General features: G+C 33.4%; 1 protein-coding gene across 5 annotated transcripts in view; it reads right to left on the reverse strand.

Moving 5' to 3' along the window:
- Window positions 1-232: 232 nt before the first annotated feature.
- LOC121967879 (protein RFT1 homolog) overlaps window positions 233-26,149 on the reverse strand; it is a 30,580-nt gene continuing 4,663 nt past the window's right edge. For 3 of the 5 annotated variants that reach the window (XM_042518385.1, XM_042518381.1, XM_042518384.1), the window contains 13 exons: window positions 24,165-24,325; window positions 16,687-16,838; window positions 14,169-14,273; window positions 11,422-11,540; window positions 11,170-11,330; window positions 10,974-11,048; window positions 4,137-4,208; window positions 3,247-3,384; window positions 2,205-2,360; window positions 1,130-1,182; window positions 860-1,038; window positions 635-746; window positions 233-563 (listed from right to left, as the gene is read on the reverse strand). In XM_042518385.1, the coding sequence (XP_042374319.1) occupies window positions 686-746; window positions 860-1,038; window positions 1,130-1,182; window positions 2,205-2,360; window positions 3,247-3,384; window positions 4,137-4,208; window positions 10,974-11,048; window positions 11,170-11,330; window positions 11,422-11,540; window positions 14,169-14,273; window positions 16,687-16,838; window positions 24,165-24,325 (1,432 nt within the window). In that variant the 3' untranslated portion in view covers window positions 233-563; window positions 635-685. The remainder of the gene's footprint in view (window positions 564-634; window positions 747-859; window positions 1,039-1,129; window positions 1,183-2,204; window positions 2,361-3,246; window positions 3,385-4,136; window positions 4,209-10,973; window positions 11,049-11,169; window positions 11,331-11,421; window positions 11,541-14,168; window positions 14,274-16,686; window positions 16,839-24,164; window positions 24,326-26,149) is intronic. The other 2 variants (XM_042518382.1, XM_042518383.1) reach the window with 2 other exon arrangements.

Genomic DNA, 26,149 nt, shown 5'->3' on the forward strand with positions numbered 1-26,149 from the left:
ACATTTCTGCTCCATCAAATCCTGTAGACGTTCTATTTGAATTCCAGTTGACTGCACCAATCAACTCATATTTTCATATCAATTGGCTAGACACATTTAAGCCTGATACAAAAACTCATGGTTCATACAGATGTTCGAATTTTGAATTCTCTTGGTTCATACAAATGTTCTAATTTTGAATCCTCACCTGTCAAAATCTATATTGAATGAATGCTGAAATTGACAAGACAACTAAGATATAGGCGTTGAATTTAAAATCTGAAAATTATAGACAAGACTGCCTTCAATATACAACAATAAATAGTAACTTCTCTTCCTAAAGATATCTGGCACTATGTGACACGAGAGAACATTACTGCAAGATATCAGAAATTTATCCCTCACCAGCCATATGAAGAAAACTCGGAAAGTCTGCCATTACTCTCGTTTTCTATTATTTGTCCAAGTACAAACACAACTTTACCGTGAAACTCCAAAGATCAAATGAACCTGTTGCGTTGGATCACATAGCCGATGTGATCTTACGAAGACAATCAGGAGAATCATGTCATTCATTGATAAGACTGCAAATGTAGAGTCTAACAGTTAGTATCTCATTCAAATAGAAATAAGAAGAAAGAAAACATGTACCCACATCGAAGCTACTTGAAGCAATAACCGGCAGAGCCAACATCATCTGTTTCTTTCAGTCAATATGCTTATGCATACCTATGATTTTCTTGATAAACTGCTTCTCGCGCCTATAACTGTTCCATCGATAATATTATGTATCATTCAATTACTCAAGTAGCACCACAGAAAGATGTGGTTTCTTTCAAGATCCACAGAAGGCATAAAAGGAGAAGGGGAAAACACGTACATGACTTTAGATGATATGCAGAAACATGTGAAACCAACAGCTAGGTGTGCAGGAAGAGTCTGCCAAAAGTTCTCCTTATCCAAGAGCACTCTCTCAGATACGAGTGTTATTATGCATGAAAGAAGTAAAATTTCCCATCCAGAAGGCAAGCACCGTGAAAGGGAGAATGAAGGCGAAACCTGTTCAATAAGTTACAAACGTGCATTTAATTGAAAACAAAAATTCTTACAAAAATAATGTCAGGCCAACATTTTAAAAGATCCCACAAACCTGGAAATAGTTGTTGATAAATACTAAAGAGTATATTATCCTTGAAAACATATCTTAGTGATGGTTAAGGGAAAAAAATTAATCCAGTTAATCCAAATGCACAAAGCAGTTCAATATTTTTATAGGACTAATTGGAATTAGTTGGATATTTGCTTAACATTTCATGAGTATAATGACTGAATTCCTGCATATACTTTGCAAATACAAAAAAAAAATGAAAGATAACATCTTTTAGATAACATCGCTATAATGTTAGAAGCATCTTGTTACAGATCAGTCTATCCACATGATTTCACCACACTTAATAAGAAACTTATGGCTTAGGCAATATCTGCCTGGTAAAAAGAACTTGCCAGGGGATTCCTGTAGTAATGTACAAGGTTCTCAATAGCTAGTAAACTACAAAACTGAATTTTATAACTGCTACAGAATTAGAGAGGAACCTTTCTCACGCTAAGGCAATGCTGCATTATCAATCCTCTCACATCCCCCATTGGTCAAGCTCCCTTTAAGTAAAACTGCCTCATTTGAGCAGTAAAAGCCTATATTCGTCTGTGCTGCCATGCAGTGCACCAGATTGCAATTTGAGCAGTATTATCTATATATATTAGTTACCATATTTGTATATATTAGTTACTATATATGCATATAATAATTACCATATTATTGGTATAAATTAGTTAATATATATGTATTAATTAGGCTAATTTGTAAATTAGCCTAATTATAGTTTCCTAATATGGTTCCTAGTTTGTATATAAATATGTCTTACTCTTCAATAAGAAATATAATCTTTTATCTCTAATTACAAGCAGAATATCCTTTTTCTAAGTCAGAACAAAAGTTTAAACTATGATCTCGGAGGGTATTCCTTCGCTCTTAAAAAACATCAGCATGGACTGCAATTGAAATTTACATGCATCATCTCCTAAATGAAAGGTGGTATAGTACTGTTCAAAAAGGAACATTAACACATAATAGGTAGCACCTTTTGTCCATTTTACATTTGAATAAAAAGTAATGCATCCAAGTGAGCAAACTGTCATTGATGGAGGAAATTCGTTATGAAGGATACTTAATGAATTAGCAGCAATTAAGCCAATTGCTCCAGCAGATCGAACCATGATGATGTTTAGTGCTACATAAATACCAGAGAATACAAACATTAGATTGTTTGACTTCTGAATTTGTCTCTCATTAGCAATCGCATGAAGAAAAGCTTCCGATGTTCCTACAATAAGAAAACTATAACCGTCAGCAAAATCAAGACTTAAGATATGAGTCTTAACAATATTTCATATACAGTTACAAAATGTTGAAAGGTAAATAAAACCTTAGGTTGTGATGCTAGTACAAACTTTTGTTAACGGTCAAGAAAAAGCACAGAAAAAAAATTCTGAAACTTGAGCTGAGACATCTCTTAATAAATGCTCAATGAAGCTCACTGATGACAAAATTTAAGCAACCTTGTTATGTGCCACTGGTTTAACAAGAATTTGCATGTTTATAGTGCTTATAATTGACTTTCCAGATGTGATGATTCTTGTTGAACAAAAGCAATAGTTGTTGAACAATAATTATGGACTGTCTATCCTTGTATGTTAATAAATATATGCTATGTGCAAATGATCATACTTTGTACTACTGGGTTCTAGAAAAAGACAAAAGAAAAGGAGTGAAAGAAATGCAAAACATTAAAGAAAAAAGTGCATAGCCACTTTATAATTAAAATAACTTAAAATTTCTATCGAAATTTGTTTATTTCAACAAGTACAATGAAGTATCAAACTAAATAAAGATGTAAATATATAACAGTCAACTCGCTAGTGTTAGGACTGTAATAGTCCCCGGTAAGTTTTGCATGTTATGATAGAGTTCCATCCAAGTGTTTAAGTTTAAATCCTTAAATATTTGTAATAGTTTCCTGTATGCATGAGAGACCTTCATCTTTCATGCTTTTGAGCTGGCAACATTTTTCTTTTCTGTTAAGTTCAGTTAAATTAGCTATCTGAGTTATGAAGAGCATAAGCGCAAGAAGTCAACGACATATAATATCACAGTCATCAGAATGTAGGAAGTGGAAACAATTTCATTTGTGTAATAAATGAATTACCAACCATTCATAGCTAAGGTAACAACATAAAGGAAATAATAACGGAGAGCAGCTGGTGCTTCTCCATCACTCCATTTGCTCCCATAGAGAAGTCTTATCAGAGTAAATGAATAGCTTGGACCAAATGCCATCACCAAAAGGCCTGCAACCATTAATAGAAAAACAAAAACGGCAGATAAGCACTACTAAGATCCAACTTAGCAGCTAAATTTGTAGTGTGGGAAAATTGAAGCACTTGACATGCAATAGATGCTAAGAGTTCGTAAAGTATGAGGATTGAGGAAGATTATATTAGCGTCCACTCTACTGTACAACAAGTGTTGTACGAAATAGGCATTCTAATTTTCAAAAAGCTTAAGTGTTGTCTTTGGAATCACTTTATGGTAAGCATTCATTTGATATTTGGACATGAAAAATGTGGTCCTTAAGCACATGGTAGAGATAAATTCACTTATTTGGATGGTTCGTTTTTACAATTTCTCCTACAAATAAGGTTTCTGATTTTTTTTCTAAGACATTCAGAAAGGTTCATTCAATATCAACATTTTAAGCACTAGTATGGATGATGGCATCCACCTTAAGCTTACAAGTTGACAAAATTATATGTTCCTACGGTCTTAATATTGAATTTTTAATATTCCTTTATTTTACCTGGAAGATGAAAAAAGAATTTGATGCAAATACTAACATCAATCAGGTTAGCCTCGACTCCAGGAAGTGACAAGTTTTCCTCATTCAAAATAATAACTGCTTTAATTTGACTTTTTAAGGGGAAGGAAATTATCAACAAAAATTGGTCACAAACAGCATCAAATAAGCGTTAAACAATTAAATCCCAATACTAATCGGAGACTAGAATTCACAAAAAGTAGCTGCAAATGAACTAGACCATACCAATCAACATAACAAGCTTGAGAGCTTCCATCAGGGAATTCCCTAACCTGACAATCCTTTGAGATGACTCGCCTGTTAGTAAGGAAAGATATCTTACTGATAAAAAAATATAATCTTCTAATACAAAATTTAAATTCCTAAAAGTGCATAGAGACAATTAGATGATATGTAAATCAATTCTCTAAAAGTAGCACATTTGTAAATAGTGAAGTATGGATATAATCAATAGCATGGTTTGAAATTTCATAGCATGTTGGGAAGGACAGTATTGACAAATTAACAAATTCAAATACATATCAGCATGGACAATTGCTTTGTGTTGATCATACCCAATGAGTATCATACCATATCCACATTCAGCATGTTTCAGCATGCATCAAAATGCATTCAAGTAATATCTAGTATTTTTTTTTCAGCATGTTTATTCAAAATTGTTTGCATTAAAAATGAATTGTACTAGTGAAGGATGAGGAAATGAAGAAGCCATGGCAGAGCTATTTTTATCAATTTTTTAATGAAGATTTAGATGACTAACTTAACTTAGGTAATTTAAGCAAATAAGAGAAGTATTGAAATTTAAATTTTTATTAAAAAAATTCAAACTTCAAAAGTATTACATGAAAAAGTGATTGTGCTCGTTAAAAGAGAATTATCCAATACGACCGTGTCAAGCTGAATTAATATTAAGACACAATTATTAGAATAGATTTTATAAGATACTCTGCAATACAAACAGCTTCATCCCAAAATTTACACGGAACGAATGCATGATAGAGAAGAGCTAAGGCAGTTTCAACTATATGTCTATGTTTTCTCTCAGTAAAGAGTGTTAAGATAGGAGGCTCGATCAACAATTCCATAAATTTATTATTTTCATCTTTCCCTCTTTCTGTCCAATTACTTTTCTAACATGGTATCAGAGTCATAGCTCTTCTTCCTTCGCTGCACGCAACATCACCAACAATTAATCTCCTCTCTGTTTCTTTTCTCAACATCCATCCCTTTCCTTGCAGCCCTTCATCTCTGCACGGACATCAATCACTGCTCTCAAACTCGAGTGTGATCATCTTATCTTGGAATGGCTCAAATTTTGCTGTTGCGGTTTCCTTCACTTCTGAAAACTACTGTTTATAGTTCTTCCGTCGTCAGCAATGTTCAACAAGTTGGTGGAGTTGGTGCAGTTTTCCTTTTGACTTTTCTCACCGCATTATAACAGTCTCTATTTCTGATTTTTTTTTTCCCCTCTTCTTTTTCTTTCTTTTCCAGCAAGCAAAAAGGAAAAAAAAAACTTTAGCCTTTATTCTTTTTTGCTCTGCCTGGCTCTTCCTTTCTTCTCTCCTTTTCCTTTTGCTTTTATCTTCTCTCCTTTTCTTTTTCCCTTTTGCTTTTATTTTCGATATCAGATATTCGAAGATGTCAAATCTATCTCCAAATTATTGGACATATTGGTATTCAATGTCCTAAAAGATTCGACACAACTTTCATCGGTGGTCCTTCAACTTTAAGACAATCAACTGTTTCATGTACTTATCCTAAAGTGCTATTGTCTATACCTATTCTTGGTAAACCACCGGAGTTTTTTATCTACTAAATCGTATATTGACACTGCAGCAACTCATCATATCACATCACACTATAATATCCTTCCAAAAGTATTGTCGTACTATGGTTCAAATACGGTGCAAGCAGACAATGACTTAGATTTACAAATTACTAATCTTGGAAAGACATACATTCATTTATCCAATCATACTTTTCACATGGGCAACATCTTTCATGTTCCATCTATTTCATAAAATTTGCTCTCCACACATCAGTTTTATCTTGATAACAATGTCTTTTTTAATTTCATCATAACTATTATCTTATAAAAGACAAAAGAATAAATACAACCGTATTTAATGATGGAATCAAAAATGTCCTCTACTTCAAAGTTCTTCAATTAAAGCTTTTATTGATGAACACAGAAATAAACCAACTTAGCATGCCCGACTTGGTCATCCTTCCCTTCATATTGTATAGTCAATCATAAATAAGTACGATTTACCTACTTCCTTTACTTTCTCTACATCTTATTCATGTAAGGTTTGCATAGAATCTGAAAGTCATAAATTACATTTCTCTTCATCCGACCGTGTTTCTAATTTTCCACTTGAAATAATTCATTCAAATATTTGGCGCCCTACACCTAATCTAATTGAAGTTTCCTATATTATGTTACCTTCATTGATCATTTTAGTAAATATACTTAGCTCTATTGTGATTTTCAAAAACAAGTTGAACGATATTTTAATTGCAAAATACTTTCTCTTCATTCTGATTTGAGAGGCAAATATCAAGCGCTTCATCATCATCTTGTCTCTTGTTGAATTATTCATCGAGTCTCTTGCCCTCACATTCCAGAGCAAAATGCCTTAGCTCTTTTCCATCATGCATCAGTTCCACGTAAATTTTGGGATGAAGCCTACCCCATTACTCAATCACAAGTGTCCTTTGGAAAAACTACACTTTTCTTCAAATTTTTAGTTGTACATGTTATACGTAGTTACGCTCCTATTCTAAACGCAAACTTGATTCTCGTTCATCAGTATGTATTTTTCTTGGTTATAGTAATATGCATAATGGGTATCGTTGCTTACATATACCAACTGGACGGTTATATAATTCATGACATGTTAATTTTGATGAGTCTCTATTTCTTTTTTCAGCAGATTTTTCAATCTCTCCTCTAGATACAAGTGGCACATTTCTTTTAGCACCTAATATTGTACCAAATCTAAGACATCTGATTTGTTCAACTAGAAAAGATATTAAATCAGAAGTGATGACATCTTAGGTCCTGCTCCAGAGCCCTATAATAATTCCCCTATACCATCCGAATCACCTCAAGTAGCGACTCCAACAAGAGCAAGATGCAACTCAGAAGCCTCACTAGTCAAAGATAATATGCTTTCCATTTCTGGATCCTCAGATAATGCAATTCCGTCGATCTACTTCATCATTGCCATTAACAAGTGACTCGGATGATGATGCTCCTTGTCGCATGGTTCCGTAAGTGACATTTATACATGATGTCCACCAATGGCAACCCAATATCCTCTTCCACGAGCTCTAGTAGCCTCTTCAAAATATGTTGAACCAACTTGTTTTTCACAAGCAAACAAGGATCCAAATTGGCGTAGTGCAATGACTACAGAATTTGATACACTTCTTCATAATAGAATATGGAGTCTAGTTCCTCGCACTCCCTCTATGAATGTTGTGGACTCTAAATAGGTTTTCCTTCTTAAGCATCGAGCTGATGGTTCTCTTGAACGGTACAAAGCTCGACTTGTAGCCAAAGAATTTAGTAAACAACTAGGTATTGACTTCAATGACACCTTTAGCCTAGTCATCAAAATTACATCTGTCAGATTATTGTTATCAATAGTTGTTAGTTCTAATTGGCCTATACAACAATTAGATGTTTCGAATGCATTTCTTCATAGTCATCTTGCCGAAATTGTATTTATTGAGCAACTACCTCGGTTTATTCATCCACAATTTTCATCTCATATTTGTCAACTAGAGAAATCTTTATATGGTTTTTGATAAGCTCCTCGTGCATGGTTTTATAGGTTATCTAATTGGTTACATACTTAAGTATTTTCTGGATCAAAGACAGACTCTTCTCTATTGTACAAATATAATGATGGATCTGATATTTTTCTTATTTAGGTGGAAGATATTTTAATATCAATGATCACAAGGATAGCACAACTGTATTAAGTCATTTCAATCAAAAATTTTCTATTCAAGATTTAGGTAATGCTCGTTTCTTCCTTGGTATTGAACTTATCCCACATGATAAAGGATGTCTCCTCACTCAAAACAAATATATTGGGCTTCTTCATAGGGCTAAAATGGATGGAGCACGTTCGGTCTCCACACCAATTGCTCTAAACAATTTTTCTGTATCTTCATCCTCTCCTGCTATGTCTGATCCCAAATATATCGAAGCATTATTGAAGCTTTATAATATGTCACTATCACGCAACCTGATATTACTTTTACAGTAAATCGTGTTTGTCAGTTCATGCATACTCCTACTCAACAAAATTAGGAAGGTGCGAAGAATACTTCGTTATCTCAAAGATGGATATGCAATATTTATGGGACAAAACCTTATCTCATGGCATTCGAAAAAGTAAAACCTACAATATGTCATTCAAGACTGAGGCTAAATATAAAGTTATAGCCAATACAACGTCTGAAATTATTTGACTTCAATCACTTCTTTCTGAACTTGCGTACAAAGTTGTACTAAAAATTTAGTGTGACAATATTGGAGGCGTATATTTTACAGCAAATTCAATCTTTAATACATGTACAAAACATATGGAAATTGATTTTCATTTTGTTCGAAAACGTATGACAACTCAACAATTATCTCTTAGATTTGTGTAGAAGAACAAATTATTGATATCTTCACCAAGTCATAGCTCTTTCTAATAGAAGTATGGAATCATCTAGGGCAATAAGGTATTGAATGACTTATCAAATTATTAAACTTGATATTAAAAACGAAAAAAAAAATATCAGATTAGCAGAGGATAAGAACTTTAGTCCCCTATAAAAACAAAGGAGATCTACAAAATTGTATGAATTATAGGGTTATTAAGCTAATGAGTTATACTATAAAATTTTGGTAAAGAGTGATCGAAAACAAATTAAAGAAGAAGACCAAGGAGACTAACAATCAATTTAGATTCAAGCATGAAAGGTCAACGATAAAAGTTATATATTCCCAGGCAACTAATAGAAAAGTATCAAAAAAAAAACAATTGGAAGTATCGAGAAAATAAACAAAACTTACATATGATATTCATTGACTTAGGAAAAACTTAGGGTAGAGTTTCGAGAAAGATAATGCAGAGAACTATAGAAAAGAAAGATTTTAGCATAACATATATTGAAAATGAGGATGCAATGACAAAAGTCAAGACTCCAGACACATCAACCGAAGCATTTTTTATAAAGATAAGGTTTCACCAAAGATCAACTCTAAATTTATATATTTTTATACATTATAAACTCATTAGATTCATCCAAGATGAATTACCAAGGTGCATATTGTTTGTGGTTGAAATTGTTTTGTTTGGTGAGCCACGTGGAGTAAATGTTAAGCTCGAATCATAACAAAAAGCACTAGAAGTAAAAGAGGCTTAGTAGAGTAAAGAGTGAATATATAGAATTTATATTTAATAATATTAGACATAGCAAGGAAATGGCTAGGATAAGAAATAATGAGTTATATAAAATTGAGAACTTTAAGTATCTAGGATTGCTTTACAAAAGGATAGAGGAGTCGACATGAAGTTTAACATTAAATACAAGCAAGATGGTTGAAATGGAGAAAGGTGTTAGGTGTTCTTTGTGATTATAAGACACCTCCAAAACTTAATAGTTAAAAAAAAATAACGATTATGTAATATGAAGTTTAATATTAAACTATGAAGTGAGCACACTGGCAGATGATGAGAGTCACAAAAATGAGGATGTTAAAGTAGATGTTTGAACATACGAAATGGACAAAATAAAAAATGAGAACATTAGATGAGAAAATTGTGATATAAACATATACATAGGCAATCAATAAATGCTCCAATTAGATGATATACGACCATAATAAATACAGACATTAATCAAGAAAGAGAAAAATCAAAGAAGACTTGCTTAGCAACAATAAAATAGAGTAAAATTCTTTTAAATATAAATGAGGATCTAGTAGCGCGGATAGAATCTAATGGCGTAGGAGGTTTTATATAGCTGACATCACTTAATGGGATAAAGGTTTGATGGTTGTTGTGTATTCAAAATTGTTAAAGGCATATTTGAAGGTAAACAAGAGTGGATGAGGAATATAGGATTAAAACTTATTAGAGTTTATTTTGGAATCATGACAAAGTGTTAACACAACACAATATACAAATTATATTATTATAGTCATAAAGTAGCTCCAATACAGTATGAGATTTTAAACTTTGGTCAATAGCGACTAAAATATTACAGAAGCAGCAAAAAAAAACCTTGAGAATTGTCTATGTGACAGGAAGAAAGCTATGGAAGCCAAGGTTGGCAACAAGACCACCTAAAATTTTCATCTTACCGCAAAAAACTAACAAGCTAGCGAGATAGAAACAATTATGGGAGCAAACTAAGTTATTTGTAAAAATCATTAACATAATAGTGATAAATTATAGTTGTGCAACAAACCAATATGTGCTCCAGATCTTTAGCACATCTTCATTATCAATGATATAAAATCGAAACTGACACTTTAATATCAATTCGTATGCAGTTCATGCATTTCTGAGTTGTCTTGCTGGCAGAGGCAAGGATAATGGATAATGTCATCAACTCTACTGCCCAATATAAGTGAATGAAAACAAAAAAGAATTAAAACTTGGAGGTATCAAATTATATGATCTTATACCATCTTTGGTTAGAGAAGCAAATAGTAGATGCTATAGTAATATTAAATTAAATCCAAAGGACTGAACATGCACAATATGGAACTCCCATCAAAATGGGATTTAATGATCAAATATATGTAATTTCCTAAGGTTATTTCCAGAACACAAGGCCCTAAGAACCAAGGATCCATTCCAATAGAGAACTCTCAACTGGAAAAATTGATGAGGCACCAAGGAACCAACGGACAGTGAATAATATGATTTTTTGTTATATAAATCTAGATCATAGATAATCCCAATATAATGGGAAAAATGGTCATTGATGAGGTACTCCAGAGGAAAAAAAAAATACAGTGACAATTTCAGTTTTGAAAATGCTGACCTGATGCCATCTTGGCAAATGTAGAAAAGGAGCTCTCCTCAAAAGGTAAAAATATCATTCGCACAACTAGACTTCCTGCATTATAGTTATGTTTAAAGGCAGCTTATATACTGATCTCAAATATTCAATAAAACTGCAATGGGTACTAGACCTGCTTGTCAAGGAACTTAGTTGTTTTTATCAAGTAGATGAGTACCTAATTTATCAACTAGCCCATAAACAGCTTGGTTATATGGTGTATCCAACCATACTAGTACCATCTTTTCCCCTTCTTGTAGAATCAACTTTTGAAAAGATTGCCCAGTGAACAATAAGCACATCTTCAGAAGATATTTGTCAAAGTAAAAGTTTGAAATTCTGACAACATTTCATGTTAAGATTCAACAATTATTATATTTGAACAGACAATAATTATCAATAATAGAACTTGCAAATGAAAATGTCAAACCTAAAGGGAAAAAGATCAGAATATCTAACAGTGCGGGAGAGCAGAAAATAAGCCCAGTAGCCCAACAACAAGCAGGAACCATAGGAAGCTTGAGATAAAGCAAATACAATCCCCTTTTCCTGCAAGCATTAGCAAGAGCTTTCTTAGAAAGTAAGGTGCATCAATGAGAAATAGCTATAAGGTACTTATCCTAAAATTGGTGCCAAGTCAACAATGAAAAATACCATTTGAATATGATAACTTCAAAGAAGAGGAAGAGAAACAAAAAAAATAGAAACATAAAATGGAAAATAGTGTAGGACCGAATCAGTTAAAAGGGGGTTAATAGATGGTTAACTTTTCTCATGATTTTTTGCAAGGCTCAAAACTTAAATATAATTGTCAAATTCAAGTATGCATGTGTCATCAAAATATGAAAGTCAATATAGATGTAGCTGAAATAAATAAGAAATCGACATAATGCTAACACAATAATATAATGAGGTTTCGAGACCCTGCTTCTACTCAGTCAATAATGCGCCAAGTGTGTAACTGTCAATTTTTTACTAAGTTCTATAAATAAGGCAATGTAGTAAGCCTCTACAAATCGAGTATGATACCTCACAAACTAAAAATCTTGACCAAATCAATGGGACTTCACTCAAAGATAAGACCTCTAAAGCTAGAGAACTCTTTATAATGCACAAACCAACATGGAAATGAAATAGAAGACTCAAGAAGAATCACAAGATAAGCATGAGAGCTTAAACAACTCCTCACAATCTCCCTAAGAGATGAAATGAAGCAAGCGAAAAGGAACACAGTTATTGATAGAGCTTGAATAAATGAATTGAAGCATTGATCTTGATGTAAGCTCTCAGATATAATTTGAGAACTTGATAGCAAGAAGCACAACCAGAACCACTCTTCAAATAGTAACATTTTATTCCTCAACTAGCCTTCCAGTCAATTAGCACTCCAATGCAGTCTGGCAGAACCTTCGGTTAGTTTATAGCCACATAAGCTATCCTACAGTCTGAAAATAAAAATTGTCTGGAAACACAGCTAAGTCACGAGGCTTCAATAGAAATTAATCTCTAAGTAATTTAATATCTGCTTAGGCTATCAAAACATCAATCCATCAATCTACCCAAAAACAAACCCAAGGTTACAACAATACATTACATGGGTCTTGGGGTCTATCTTCAAGCTTCATCCCCGAGTTCAAAGCTCCTCACGGCACCACTCAATCTATGAAATCCATCATTTCAATTTCTAAAATCTAATAATAGCCCTGTAAACTCAATTTAAATCATACAAAAAAAAATGTTATGCATCATTTTGTCAATCCATCAAAGATCATAGCTAGATCTAAACATCATTTTGTCTTGACAAATAAAATGTTATTATATATAATAGTAAGTCGATAACAATTAAGTATACCAGCATACTTTATATAGTTCATTATGTTTACTGCATATGTTATTGCATCATTATCTTCTAAGAAATCATCCAGAAGGAACTTCTCAAGATGTATTTTTTGAATTTGGAAATTATCAAACCTTGCATTAAGGTATAAGGTAACATTTCTGAAGTTATAATATCAAAACATAGTATTTACTAATATCATGATTGTTTAAGCATTTAAAAACATTGCCAAAGATCTAATTTGTGTAGGAAAAATCTTTTAAAGATCCTAGGAACACAAGTAAGACAAGCAGTAACATCGTGAGTAATACTCAAACGTCTTGTTGAGATCTATATGTATCATAGTTTCAAGTTCGGCATGGTCAAAATATACAATTCCACTAACTATGAAAACCCAATAGTGATCAACATGAATAATCTCTCATCCTGCTTAAGCCATCATACCGACACTCGACAAGCCTTGGCATATTTCGGCTAGGGTTGTAAATGAACCCAATGTTTGTCAACAAGCTTGAAGCTTGATGTTTGATTCAATAAAGCTTGTTTATGTTTGTCCAATAATAAACAAATATACAAAATAATCAAGCTTGAACACTAGTAAGCTTGGTTCATTAACGTTTATGAACAATTTATAAATAAACTTATTTTTAACTTGTGTAAAATTAAATTATGAATTTATTTCTTTTTTTATTTTAAATACATAAAAAATAAAGTTATCTATAAATTTTTATAATCTTAAATTATTCATAATATGTTAGTAATAATAATAATAATAATAATAATAATAAGTGCTTCTTGTATTAGACAAATGTTTAACCTAATTTATAAGCACAAATATATTGTAAGTTAAGTTTGATAAAAAGCTCGAGCAGCATGAGCTCGATAAGATTCTTAATAAACAAACTTAAACATAGCTAAGCTCGGCTCAGCTAATTCACACCCCTAATTTCGGCATGTGGGAAGATGAATAAATATAATTATTATTAATTTTAGCTTATTTCTCCAAAATTTTAATTTAATTTAATTTATATAATTTCGATTTTATAAGTAAACAAGTGTAAAATTACAAGAGTGAGCTTATATGAATTAATCTTTAACAAAGATTGAAATAAAATTGAGTAAAGTCATTTTCTATTTCAATTAAAAATTGATACGGCCTTATTAGAAGTACAAAATCTAAATGAAAGAGAATTAAAAACTAATCTAAATTAATCTCAGAACACATGTTAAAACATGTTTAATACAATAAGATTTAATTAACCAAGTGTTAATTTTATTTTAACAAGTAAATAAACTAAATGAAGGGGAGCATTGATGTGATGGTAAAGTTGTTATATGACCTTGTGGTCACGTGTTTGAGTCGTGAAAACAACCTCCTGCAATGCAGAATAAGCTTGCATATAATAAATCCAATGTGGTCCGACCATTCCCCGGGACAGCAAGAGCTTCATGCACCAAGCTACTCTTTAAGTAAATAAACTAAATAAAAGAGCATTACAAGAATAAAAATGATCAAAATTCATCTAGGCATACTTTAATGTATGTCCCAAGTGCATTGAATATCAACACAACATAGTGTTAAGCTATACAATTCTAGCTAGTGACCAAAAGTGAGAAATAGAATGATACTTTAAACGTATGAGGCTATACAATTTTGCAGGTCTCATTTCAATTGAACATAAAACTTCAATGTTGAAGAAGATTTTAAACCTTGACGTATACATATATTAATGGTCTTAATGTTAGGACCTTTAGGAAATTGCTAGAGAGAGGTGAATAGCAATTGAGTTGCAAATTAAAACTTTCTGCTCTTGCAAATAACTTGATGACTTAGCCAGATCACACAAATACAATTAGCAGTGGAAATGACAACATAAGGCAAGTCAATGTATCCCAATGCTAACCAGAAGATATACATGGTTCAGAACCTTCGTTCTTACTCCACGACCTATGACTCATCGGTGAGTCACACTCGAATGTCTACTATCTTTCTCCTTCTCAAATACCCCTTCGGGAGGTAGTGGTGAATTTTTAAGGGCAAAAATCAAAAGGGCACCCCTTTTATTGGTGCCATCAAAAGGGTGCCCCTTTTTCAAAAACAATAAAGCAAAATAACACCACATCTAATATTTTATCCTGAGAATACCTTTATTCCAACATTATTGCAGCAACTACGGGGTATAGCTGCTACTACATAGACTTGATCAAAATCACCACTTTAATCAAAATCACTTAATATTATCGTAGCAGCTACATATCATAGCTACTACAATGGGTAGCAACTATGGATCATAATTGCTACCGCAGTATTTAAGCGATTTTGATTGAGTTGAAGCAATTTTGATCAAGTTTAAGCAATTTTAAGTGAGTTAGTAAATAATATTTTGATATAAAACTATTTTATGGGTAACAATTTTGATTAAGCTGGAGCAATTTGACCACGGTTTAATTTAACCAAAGTTGACTACCACACGTAGTAGCTGCAAGTCAGAGTTGTTACAACTTGTAGAAGTTATGTCTCACAGTTGTGACAAGAGTATTTTCAAGATAAAATATTGGATGGGGTGTGCTTTTGATGATAATGAAAAAGGAGTCGCTTTTGACAATTCCAATAAAAAGGAGCACCCTTTTGATTTTTGCCTCAGTGAATGTAATTTTCTCGTGAGATGGTATTAATTTAGTGTAGTTGATATTGTAGTCAAATATTGAAGGTGCTAAACCTTTTGTCAATATCTAAATTATTAAAATATAAAGAAGAGTTTACTAAAAATAGAGGGGAGACTTTGCTTAATTTATTTTAGAAAGGAGAGATAATGAAAATGGGAAATTGTGACATGGCTCAACAACGATTTTTTCCCTCAGAGGTAAAGGCACCCTTAGACATAGCACTAATTCACAAGAAAATTAATCCACTAAGAAGTCACATGATTAGAATCTTTGCCTCTCATGTAGAAGCAATTCACTACTCACATATACAAATACAAGTCACAACCTCGAACAAAGGGCAATAAGCACAAAAAAAGGTTTGTCTAAAGCTTACATCTATGGAGAATCCATGTCCAAACATGAAGCTAAAAAATTGAATACAACAATGTATATAACAAAGACTTCTCAAACTAATGGAGAAAGCAAGTTGGCTCACTTCAAGCTCCCAAACATATAAAGATATACCCAAAGTAACAACTCTCCTCTCCCTCTAATTCATAGCCTACAATAGTTGTTGGCTCACCATCTACCAATATTTGATGCAAAATAAAGTGAAAGCTAGATTTTATTGAAGGCGCAATATTGCACATATGGAACTGTAGGAAGCAAAAGTTCGTGCATGGCCCTAGTTAGTCATGCCTATGTAAGCTAGGTTACAATAGGGATGCAGCTCCTAAACATGTTTGGACACACTAACACTTGTGAAATGGAATGTGTGCTTAGGCCAACATGACACCCCAATGAACTCATCAAGCCCACAAAAGAAAAGGGAAAAAAAAGATAGGTGAGTATAAGAAAAGATGATACAAAGAAATGAGAATGAGTAAAAACAATCAGGGGAAAAAGGAAATAAATGAGTTTAATGTATTCTTCTCCATCTAAGTGAAAAGAAGCTTCACTTTGAATCAGATAAATCAGATAGAAAATAAACAAACCCAAAAGAAATGGATATAAATTGCATTTTAGGTTGCACCTCTGATAATGAAGTGAAAAGATTGAAGATGAGACAACTATCAGAAAAATTCTCTACAAAAAACAGCATGTTTGAAAGAGATACACACACATATAAATAATATTAAGTTCACATAATGTTTTTTCTAATACCTACATCTATAAATATTGTATAGGACAAGAGGAAAGTTATGACCTTACCAGATTAGGTTTTCTAAAAATCAGGATGTAGGTAGTCATACACCGTAGGAGAGTAGCTGCAGTTTCAACTATCAATCGTAGCTTAAGAAGAAGAAAATTTTGTGAAAGTATATATACAGGTTCCGACAATAACTCCAGAATACAGGCAAGTCCTGCCATATGGAAGATGTTCTTGTTAAAAACACCAGAAATAAGAAATCGACAGAAAATCCATACATCAAATGAATTTCATAAATTATGGAAGCTTGAAAAGATTGGATATGCACCTCTTCTATGTTAATAGAAATTGTTAAAAGATGTTTACCATAATAATCTTTGCTAGTTGGTCCACGAAATCCATACTTAAAAAAATAGAAACAAACTGAAATAAATTCTGAAAATTTTACTGTTTCTATTCTAGTGATCAATTTGAGGATATATGTTAAATATTTTTTTTTTGTTGTGTCATTCTGCATCCTGTTCCTTCAAAAACCAAAGGCAAGAGAAATTCACACCATGAAGTATCTAATATCAAGAAAATCCATGCAATTTGATTGCTTTACCACTCACCCCAAAACTTAAGTGAATGGAAGATATGTAATTTAAAGGTTGATTTAACAGCCACTCATGATCGAACTGGATGCTTGAATTATGGCCCAAACGCATGGGGGATTGTGTTTTGATAGCTTGCCACTTACCTACTAGAAAACAACACAGTTTATAGATTTACACTTCAATAAATAAGCATAAACATACCAAACTATCAAAAATCAAGTTAAGGATCATGCCCATGAGCAAAGGCATGATGCTCACTGGAAGACAAAAGGATCGTGATGGGGAATTATTCTCAATGAACAACCTTAGCTTATCTCTCACTACATTATACAAATGTTATTTATAGAGTACAAAGTATTACAAACACACCCTCATCAATTATATATTTATATATGGATCCCAAGACTCTAGCTTCTTACAAATGCATTGATTCCTAAACCCTCTTAATGATTTGGTCAGCAAATTTGCAATCTGCTACCTGCTAGCTAACTGATTGATCATTAGAGCTGACAATCTCATTACATTGCACCTTTTCTTTAATTAAATAAGAATCAATCTTTATATGTTTTGTCCTTCCATAAAATTCAGGCTTCGAAATGATGTGCATAGAAGTTTAACTATCACAGTAAAGTTTCATGGCTTTATAGGAGTAAATTCTACTTGATCATAAGATGTTTAACCTAATAAATTTGTATATTACTAGGGTGATTTGTATATTCAAACTCTACACACAATCTTGATGCTACAGTTGCCCGATGCTTATTTTTCCAATAACCAGATACAGAACATCACTATGGGAGAGTCTTGACGAGTCTACATCTAATAGCCTACAATCTAGACATAACCTTGATCGCTAACAATAAGCATTTCCCTAGAGCACTCTTAAAGTACCATAGGATTTTTCTCTAATTTTCAATAATCATGACAGATTATCTAGAAACTAATCACACTAATACCTAATAAGATGTTAGATATGGTGACTAATATATTTTATCAAGTCAATGTATTTCCCTAGATCACTCCAATGACTCCCCTCCTATTCCTAATCTCGTGTTAGAATCTGATAAGCTCGTCAAGCATATCTAGTAGCTGCTTATGTTGTGAAATGTAAATGAGCAATTTTTAAACCCAAAAAGTAGATGAGTAACATCTAAATCCTTAGTTTTAAATTGCTAATGAAGAAAAAATTTCAATTGAGTAATTCCACTATATCACCAATACTAATAATGTCATTCACGTACACAATAAAAAGGATACACTTCCTTGAATAAGAGACAAGGTAGAAGAGTGAATGGTTTGTAACAATCCTATTTATGTCATACTAAAGGAGAGTTGAACTAAACTTCTGAAACACTCTTGAAAATTGCCACAATCTGTATAATGATTTCTTTAATTTACACAAGGTCAATCTCATCATACACATTAGATAACAATTAAGCTTAACTTTGAATCTCTTTGTCATTATCAAAACTAAGGTTCGATCGTCGGATGCTTCCCGCACCAACACACTATAATAAAAAATGTTAGCTAGATAATAGTTTTACACACCTGAATGTTAGTTTAGATATCTGTTGATGGTAATATATAGAATATATCATTATCTACGATGTTTTTAAAAAGATAGAATACAATTAGAGATGCATCTAATATGAAAATTAATAGATTTTTTTGCATGTTTCATAAGTGATAAATAAAAATAAAAGAAAAGTTAAAGGTCAACACACCTCTCAATCAGCTACTGATACTTATCGTGAGGATCCTAAGGGTCCTGAGTCTCCTGAGAGTCAAAACTATGCGGCATTTGACTCATTTGAGCTATGAATTCTCTCATTTCCTATCCAATTTGCTCATATCTCATTTGGGCTTGTCAAGACTCATCAAATTGTTTCTCTAATGTCGAAAGTTGATTCTTCAAAATTTGATTTCTTCCCCTAAAGCTTCTACTTTAGTAGATGATCTGTTGGGACGACCCTGGCTCTAGGAGTCATCATACGATCATATTGACTCTCGTCTGGCTCCCAAGACTATAAAGGGAGGAGGTCTTTTTTCTTCCACCAGTCATATCATAATAAATCTCATTTAACTAGTTGATGGATAGAGTCTCTGCCTCATTTCCCTCTATAGCAAGTTGAGATGCATGTGCAACTCTAGCAGTCATTTCATCCTATTTAAATAAGAAAAAAATCATATCAGATATACAATTGAAAAAGCTATTCATTGTTAACAATTAAAGGTATTCAAATTTATATTCTTATATCTAATACCTCTGATCGACGATTGATAAATGTGTCATTATTTTTCTTATGTGTCTTACTAAATACCTCCCAACAAGTAGAAGGTGGTTGTAGTTATATAATTAAAGAATAAAATTATATAAAAATAAACTCATTGATAAATAGTATGAAAAAATACTCATTGACGTGATTGACATAGTGGCATATGAGATATTATTTATGTTGAGTAATATCGAATTTTGGTATATTACCAATATGATATATTCCAATCATTTTGCTCAGCACAATATGAGATTCTAAGCCATGGAGAAAATTATTCCTTAACATCACCACTACGTAAAAATTTGATAAAAGTTCTAATCTAGTTATATGATTAGAATAAGTGAGAAAAGTATTCATTAACATCCTCACAACATAAAACATAGGTAAAAGTTCTAAACTAGTTAAATAGAAAGTGGAAAATATAGAAAACAATTCAAATCAATCTTTTATTACGAAAGACCATACCATTTGACAATAGTCATTGATAAAAAGGTAACAAAATAATTAAAAGCAAAAGTTGAATTGACAAAGATGGTGCAGAAACGTATTTATGAACACTCTTAGAAAAAGGATGACTTAATATGTTTACCTAATTGACAACACTCACAATCAAGGGATGAAAGACTAGAAATCATTAGCTTCAAGTGGTGGAGATTAAGGTGACCAATACGATTATAGATCTAGAGAGGGGCGGGTGTTGTTAAAAGACTTAATGAACGTGCAAAAACATCCAACTAATAAAGTTCATAACAAACGTGCAAGCATTCCAACTAATAAAGTACATGAGCCTTTTATTATTCTATGTCAATCACTTGGTCGGTCCTCAAATCTTAAATAGTAACTACTGTGACAAAATATGATAGAACAATTTGTTAATACCCCAGGGTAGTTTTGATGTGGTCAACTAAATTCAGTTAAGTCATGTTGAGTTTGATCCTTGTGTCTAAGTGTGCAGGAGCTTAAGAACACAAGAAGTCGAGCGGAAAATACAGCTAGCGAGAAGAATGACACAGGAAGGGAGTCGACAGACTCGGTACATCCGAAGGACGAGATGCTGCGATAGAGTACACCAACAGACGAGAAGGACGCACGACGGTCCAAGGGACGAGAAGCCGGAGAGGAAGGCTGCTCCAGAAGAAGGTCGAAGTTGGGTTCGGGTGAGCTCAACTTCGGTTAACCGGAGAATCACCTACGCGAAGAGATCTGCTTTTCAGCTGAGTTGCCTTCCATGGCTGAAAGGTGCTTTCGATGAACAGTGCGAAAGCACCTTCCAGCCTATTGAAGGCGTCTTTCCTAGCTATTAGCCGAAGATAAAATTTTATCTTCGGCGATAAGATTTGCCACATTGGAGGCGCCTTCCACCTTATTGAAGGCGCCTCCACCCTATTGAAGGCGCCTTCCAGCTTCGGATAGAATTTTCCAGGGGTTATAAAAAGACTCCTGGAGTTAGGAATAATTCAACAACTTAAACAACAAGTATTGTACACTTTCCTAGTCTTTCTTTTGAGCTATCAACTTTTGTAAGAGGCTTCTCCGCCTGCAACAAAGGAGAATTCTAGTAGAGTTTTCTTCAACGCCTTGGATTAACAACCACCTAGGTTATAACCAAGCAAATAGAATTGTCCTCTTATTTCCTTTATTTAGTTGTTCAATTAATTCATTATTATTGTGCTAGTCTAATGTAATCAAAGGATCAAGAAAGGGGTAATTTTTTTTAAAAGGCAATTCACCCCCTCCCCGCTGCGCCAACAAAATTTAGTAAGCTTGCAAATAGATAACTAGTCCAATGAGAATTCAAGACTATAAAATCTGATATGCAAATGAAACATAGGTGAAAGGGTAGCATCATCAATGTATATGCTTAACTGATGAGTGAGACCCATTAGCTATTATGACACGGATAGGGAACTACATTGTTGTAGAAGTAGAGAAGATGGATGCATTACCACAAATATACTTAGAAACAACCAAGTTGAAGTTGGAGAAATCTAGCATACTCTTCAATGACTTGACTGTGATGGTTAAAGCCATCTGAGTTAGTTGAGGTTTACCGAGTTGAGCAGCATAGGTACTATATAAATCGAGTGACCAGGATAGAAATCATGCAATGAATAACTTGTATCCTTCTAATGCACAAACTTTCCACAATAGGTAGAAACGACCTAGGTGTAATTAGAATAGACTACCAATGACATCATAGCCTTGAGAAATTTCGCCTATATAAAGAATTCTCACTTGTATCCATATCTGGTATCTTGAAAGATAATAATGGAAGATGCCCATAAGACTACGATCAACTGACTACCATAGAAGAGCCAATAGTTGGGCATCCATCTACTCCCATAAAAGGTGAATGGACTCAAGGATCTCTGCAGCTTGAGTAGTAAGGTGCTTTATCTGACCTTAACCCATAATGTACACATGACAGTCATAGTCTAAATCGTATAATTTCTACCATTGAACTTTTCTTATGTGCGAGGAATTCCACACTCGGGTGGTAGGTTGACTAAATTAGAGCACTTGTGTGATGGTCAATTTTGTTATTGAATAGAAGCGGTAGTAGTAGGATACATGGCAGCAACAATGTGAGTAGATGTAAGGAGAGTAGTCGCTCATGAGGAGAGAAGTCACTCACTATAGAGACATCAACGATGCAATGGGTCATTTGTGACACGAGGAACTACTTGTGAAAGCAAGTGCACAAGTAGTGGAGGGGTGTGAAGGATGTGCGATCTCACAGCTGTGTGAAGGTGAAGTGAAGGCAATGGGCCTACACTGGCATTATGGCGAAACGATTGAAATGTATCATTCCAGTAAATTATTGAACCTCGATACCACTCAATACAACAATGTCTCCTAATACTTCATCTCCTTCCTCCTTCAACCATCAATCTGTCACTGGAACATGCATTAAAACATTGGCACAATACCAAAACAAGTATCATTCCAGTAAAGTACAGAAACTCTAGCACGCTCGAGATTTTGTTGAGCATAAACAAATACTCATGTAGTGGATGTTCAATGGGAAGGGATTAGTGATAGCTCTGATACCATGTGATAAGGGAATTATTCTCAATGAAACTATTTTATATAGATATTGATATAGAGTATTACAATCACACCATAATGATTTATGTATTTTTTCCAACCATAGCATTAAACATTTTGTGTCGGTTAACGTGAGTAAACCATCTCATTCTACCCACTAATCAATATGTGGAATGGTTGGAGACCGTGAAACATTCTTAAGAACCTATTCGCAAGGACCTTCATTCATAACGAATGCCTTGATTCTTCCTTTTTGCAACAAAGCCTCAATTATTCCTTATTCATGCCTCATTCTCCTCATCCACCTTCACCGGCGACGACCTTCATTTGCAAGCCTTGATTCTTGCATGTTTGCAACAAATGCCTCATCTGCAGCACACACCTCTCCTCTTTCTTGACCACAATGAACAAAGCCTCAATCCTTCCTCTCTACCTTGATTCTTCTTTGTCCGCGACAAATGCCTCTTCTATGTCTGTGGCGAAGCTTAAATTATTCCTCATTTGCAATTCCTCTTTCTCATCTATAACAAACACCTCTTACTCATTTATGACAAAGCCTCAATACTTCCATGACTACGTCCACCTTATTCATTTGCCTCGATTCTCTTCCTCCACCACGCCCCCCTCAATTCTCTTCTTCTTCCACTTCTTTGCTTACATAGTCACCAACATCGGCATAACTGGCACGTCTCGTTCTAGCTAGGGGTCAATACCCCAACTCATAATAAGATTTCAAACTTTAGTTCCAACAAAGGCAATTTTGTAGCTAAATATATTTTTGCAAAGTTTAAAATACCAATATATACCATTTCGACATATGAAATACTTCAAAAGATGGCTCTACTTCAGAATATCACCAAACATCGTCATGGTAGGTTAGCAAAAGAGTCTTTGTCCTAAGTATGATGGGATAAAACTAATTGATTTACGATGTTAGAGTATGTTCTCTTAGAAAAAGAAAAAGAAAAACATTTCAATGCCTCTTTCTAACTAACTGACCTACAATAGCAAAAAAGTGTACCTGCCAAGGCAGCAAGGAGCACTAAGCCTTGGTGAGGGATATGAGCTAGCATGAGACAACAGTTGGCATTTGTTTCAAAGACAAAAAATGAGCTGACTTTAAATTTTCCACTGGTTTTAAGCTGGCTATGCTAACACCCTTTGCTACTCCCCTTAAATAGTGTCACAATACCAACTCATACTACCACAACTCATGGAGTCATTCCAGGCAGCCATCAATACTAAGCACCAGAATGGCATTTGGAATGCATATGTTTTGCCACATGGGCAGGCATCATCATTACTAAGTAACATAAATTATACTTCTAGTACTAGATTATCTAATAATGGACACAGAAACAAGATAATTAATGTTGTGTATTTGATGATTCAATTATCAGAATATAGAATACTTTTACACTCCACTAGCCAAAGATTTATAATGAACCATTATGTACAACCTTACTGAAGAAAATAAATCAACAGAAACTGCAAAGTTTGCAATAAAATCACTCAAAATAATGCCAATTTTACAGTAATAGAGTTGGCTCATAAAATCAGTCAACATCATCCAGGTACGAAAACAGTCAGTAGTTCTATGTTTTAAATGACAAGAAATACCATGGATCAATATAGCTTGTGCATATGCATCTGAAAAAGTGAGCTTCTGAAACCAAAAAACAAAGAGACAGGCTGCAGAAGTAAACAAGATGCCAATTGGGAATGTGAGCCACGCTACTTTCAATAATCTTGCAGCATCTTCTTCCATCGATGAATTATTGCTGTAATTTGACAGAGCTTTTATTTTAGGTGAACAAAATTCTAATTAGAAAGAGAGAGACTAAAAGGTAGGAACATTACATAACAATTCAAGATTTAGATATTTTTCTTTCCAAAAATTTCATTAGCTAGAGATTTTGGTATTCAATGAAGTATCATGAAAAACCTGACAGAAATAATGTAAATACACAATTTACTCTTAGATCTATACAAGTGACTCTAACAGGCCCAACTAAGCAGGGCGCCTAGTTGGTTCACTATGGACCAACTTTAGCAGATGAAGATCAATAAGTGCAGAGTTTCACTTGTTAGTCAACTGAAGCAAAACACTACATACCAGTATCAAAAAACCTTAATCTTACATGACATGAATACTATCTAGCATGACCATCCTTTTATATAAAGAAACAAAATAAACTTAAAGCTAATGCAAATATGGTTAGCTGAGATAATATGGCATGGGGAAATTTAACAAGTTAAATATAGTTACATTTAATTGCAATAATAAGTGGTCTCTTTGTAACATCCAACAAAATTGGAATTCTTCAATCATCAGTAAATTCCAAATTGTAGACAATATGACATGAAAGAGATTGAGAAGGAAAGGATTCTAAGTTAAGGATAATTGTAGACGAAGACAGTAGCAATTAAGGATAAGTAGTTCAAAGCACTATCTCTACAATAAAGGAAACATGTTCACAGAATGGCCTGATGGAAGGAAAGGCAATCCATGAAATGATATTATATTTGTTAATTAATTATATGATGGCATCTTAACAACAGACATCGATGATTTCATTTTGACAAGGTCCAAGCAGAGTGCCTGAAGTTTTAGAATAATGACAGTAGCAACATCCCATTCTCCTCCTCTATCTTCAAATTTTGTGGCTTCATAACATCCGCCTTTTCTTGAACTAAATGCATATCTTTAAGATTATCGAAAAGTTAATAAATTGTGTCTTTATTGATACAGAATCAATAATTTATTAATATAAAATTAAATAATACTAGATATTAATATATTATCTACTAATTTATTAATATAAGTTATTAATAATAGTAGATATCAACATATCGTATACAAAATGGAAAAGCAATCATAATATTGGGTTTCATCAAGAAGAGGTTTTTAGACCGTATTGATCAGTATTGTATTCTCTCTCAATCAATAGTAGCAGCTTTCGATTAACACTGAATGAAGAAAGCATGGATGTGTATTTGGTCTACTTACCGGTAGACCAAATGCACAATAGGATTACTTTTTAATCTCACGACAAATCTTTGGCAATGAGGAGCTAAGATATTTTAGTACATAAGAACAACAAGCACTATCTTCCTCTCCTATATGTTTTTGCAAGTATTCAAGATAAAATGTAGAAAGAGTTGGGTGGAATGGTTGAGTTTGTCAAAATCAACTTAGTTTGATAGAACCTCACCCTATTTTCACCCTATTTGATCGATTTCATTCATTATTTGACAAGTTTAAATCAATTTAATCTATTTGCAAATGCAGTTAGCTCATTTCTAATTAATTTCTTAGAAATTCTACTTTCTTCACCGATGATAGATGACTGAATTCTTGGGAAAGATTGAATTAATATATGCCGATACCAATCCAACTTAAGCAATCCATATATGTATTAGGCCATTTTTGACAACCATGCTCAAAACTATAAATGGGAGCAGATCCACCTCTCCAAGAGGGTGGAGTGAGGTCATGACCAAGTGACAAACAAATATACACCATCACCTTCGGCAGTTCAATGATGCTCTCTCAATTAACAAATTGACATTTTTGAACAATTTTATGAGGCTAAAATGGCGGC

This window comes from Zingiber officinale, chromosome 3B (genome assembly GCF_018446385.1).
Source record: "Zingiber officinale cultivar Zhangliang chromosome 3B, Zo_v1.1, whole genome shotgun sequence".
Lineage (NCBI taxonomy): Eukaryota > Viridiplantae > Streptophyta > Magnoliopsida > Zingiberales > Zingiberaceae > Zingiber > Zingiber officinale.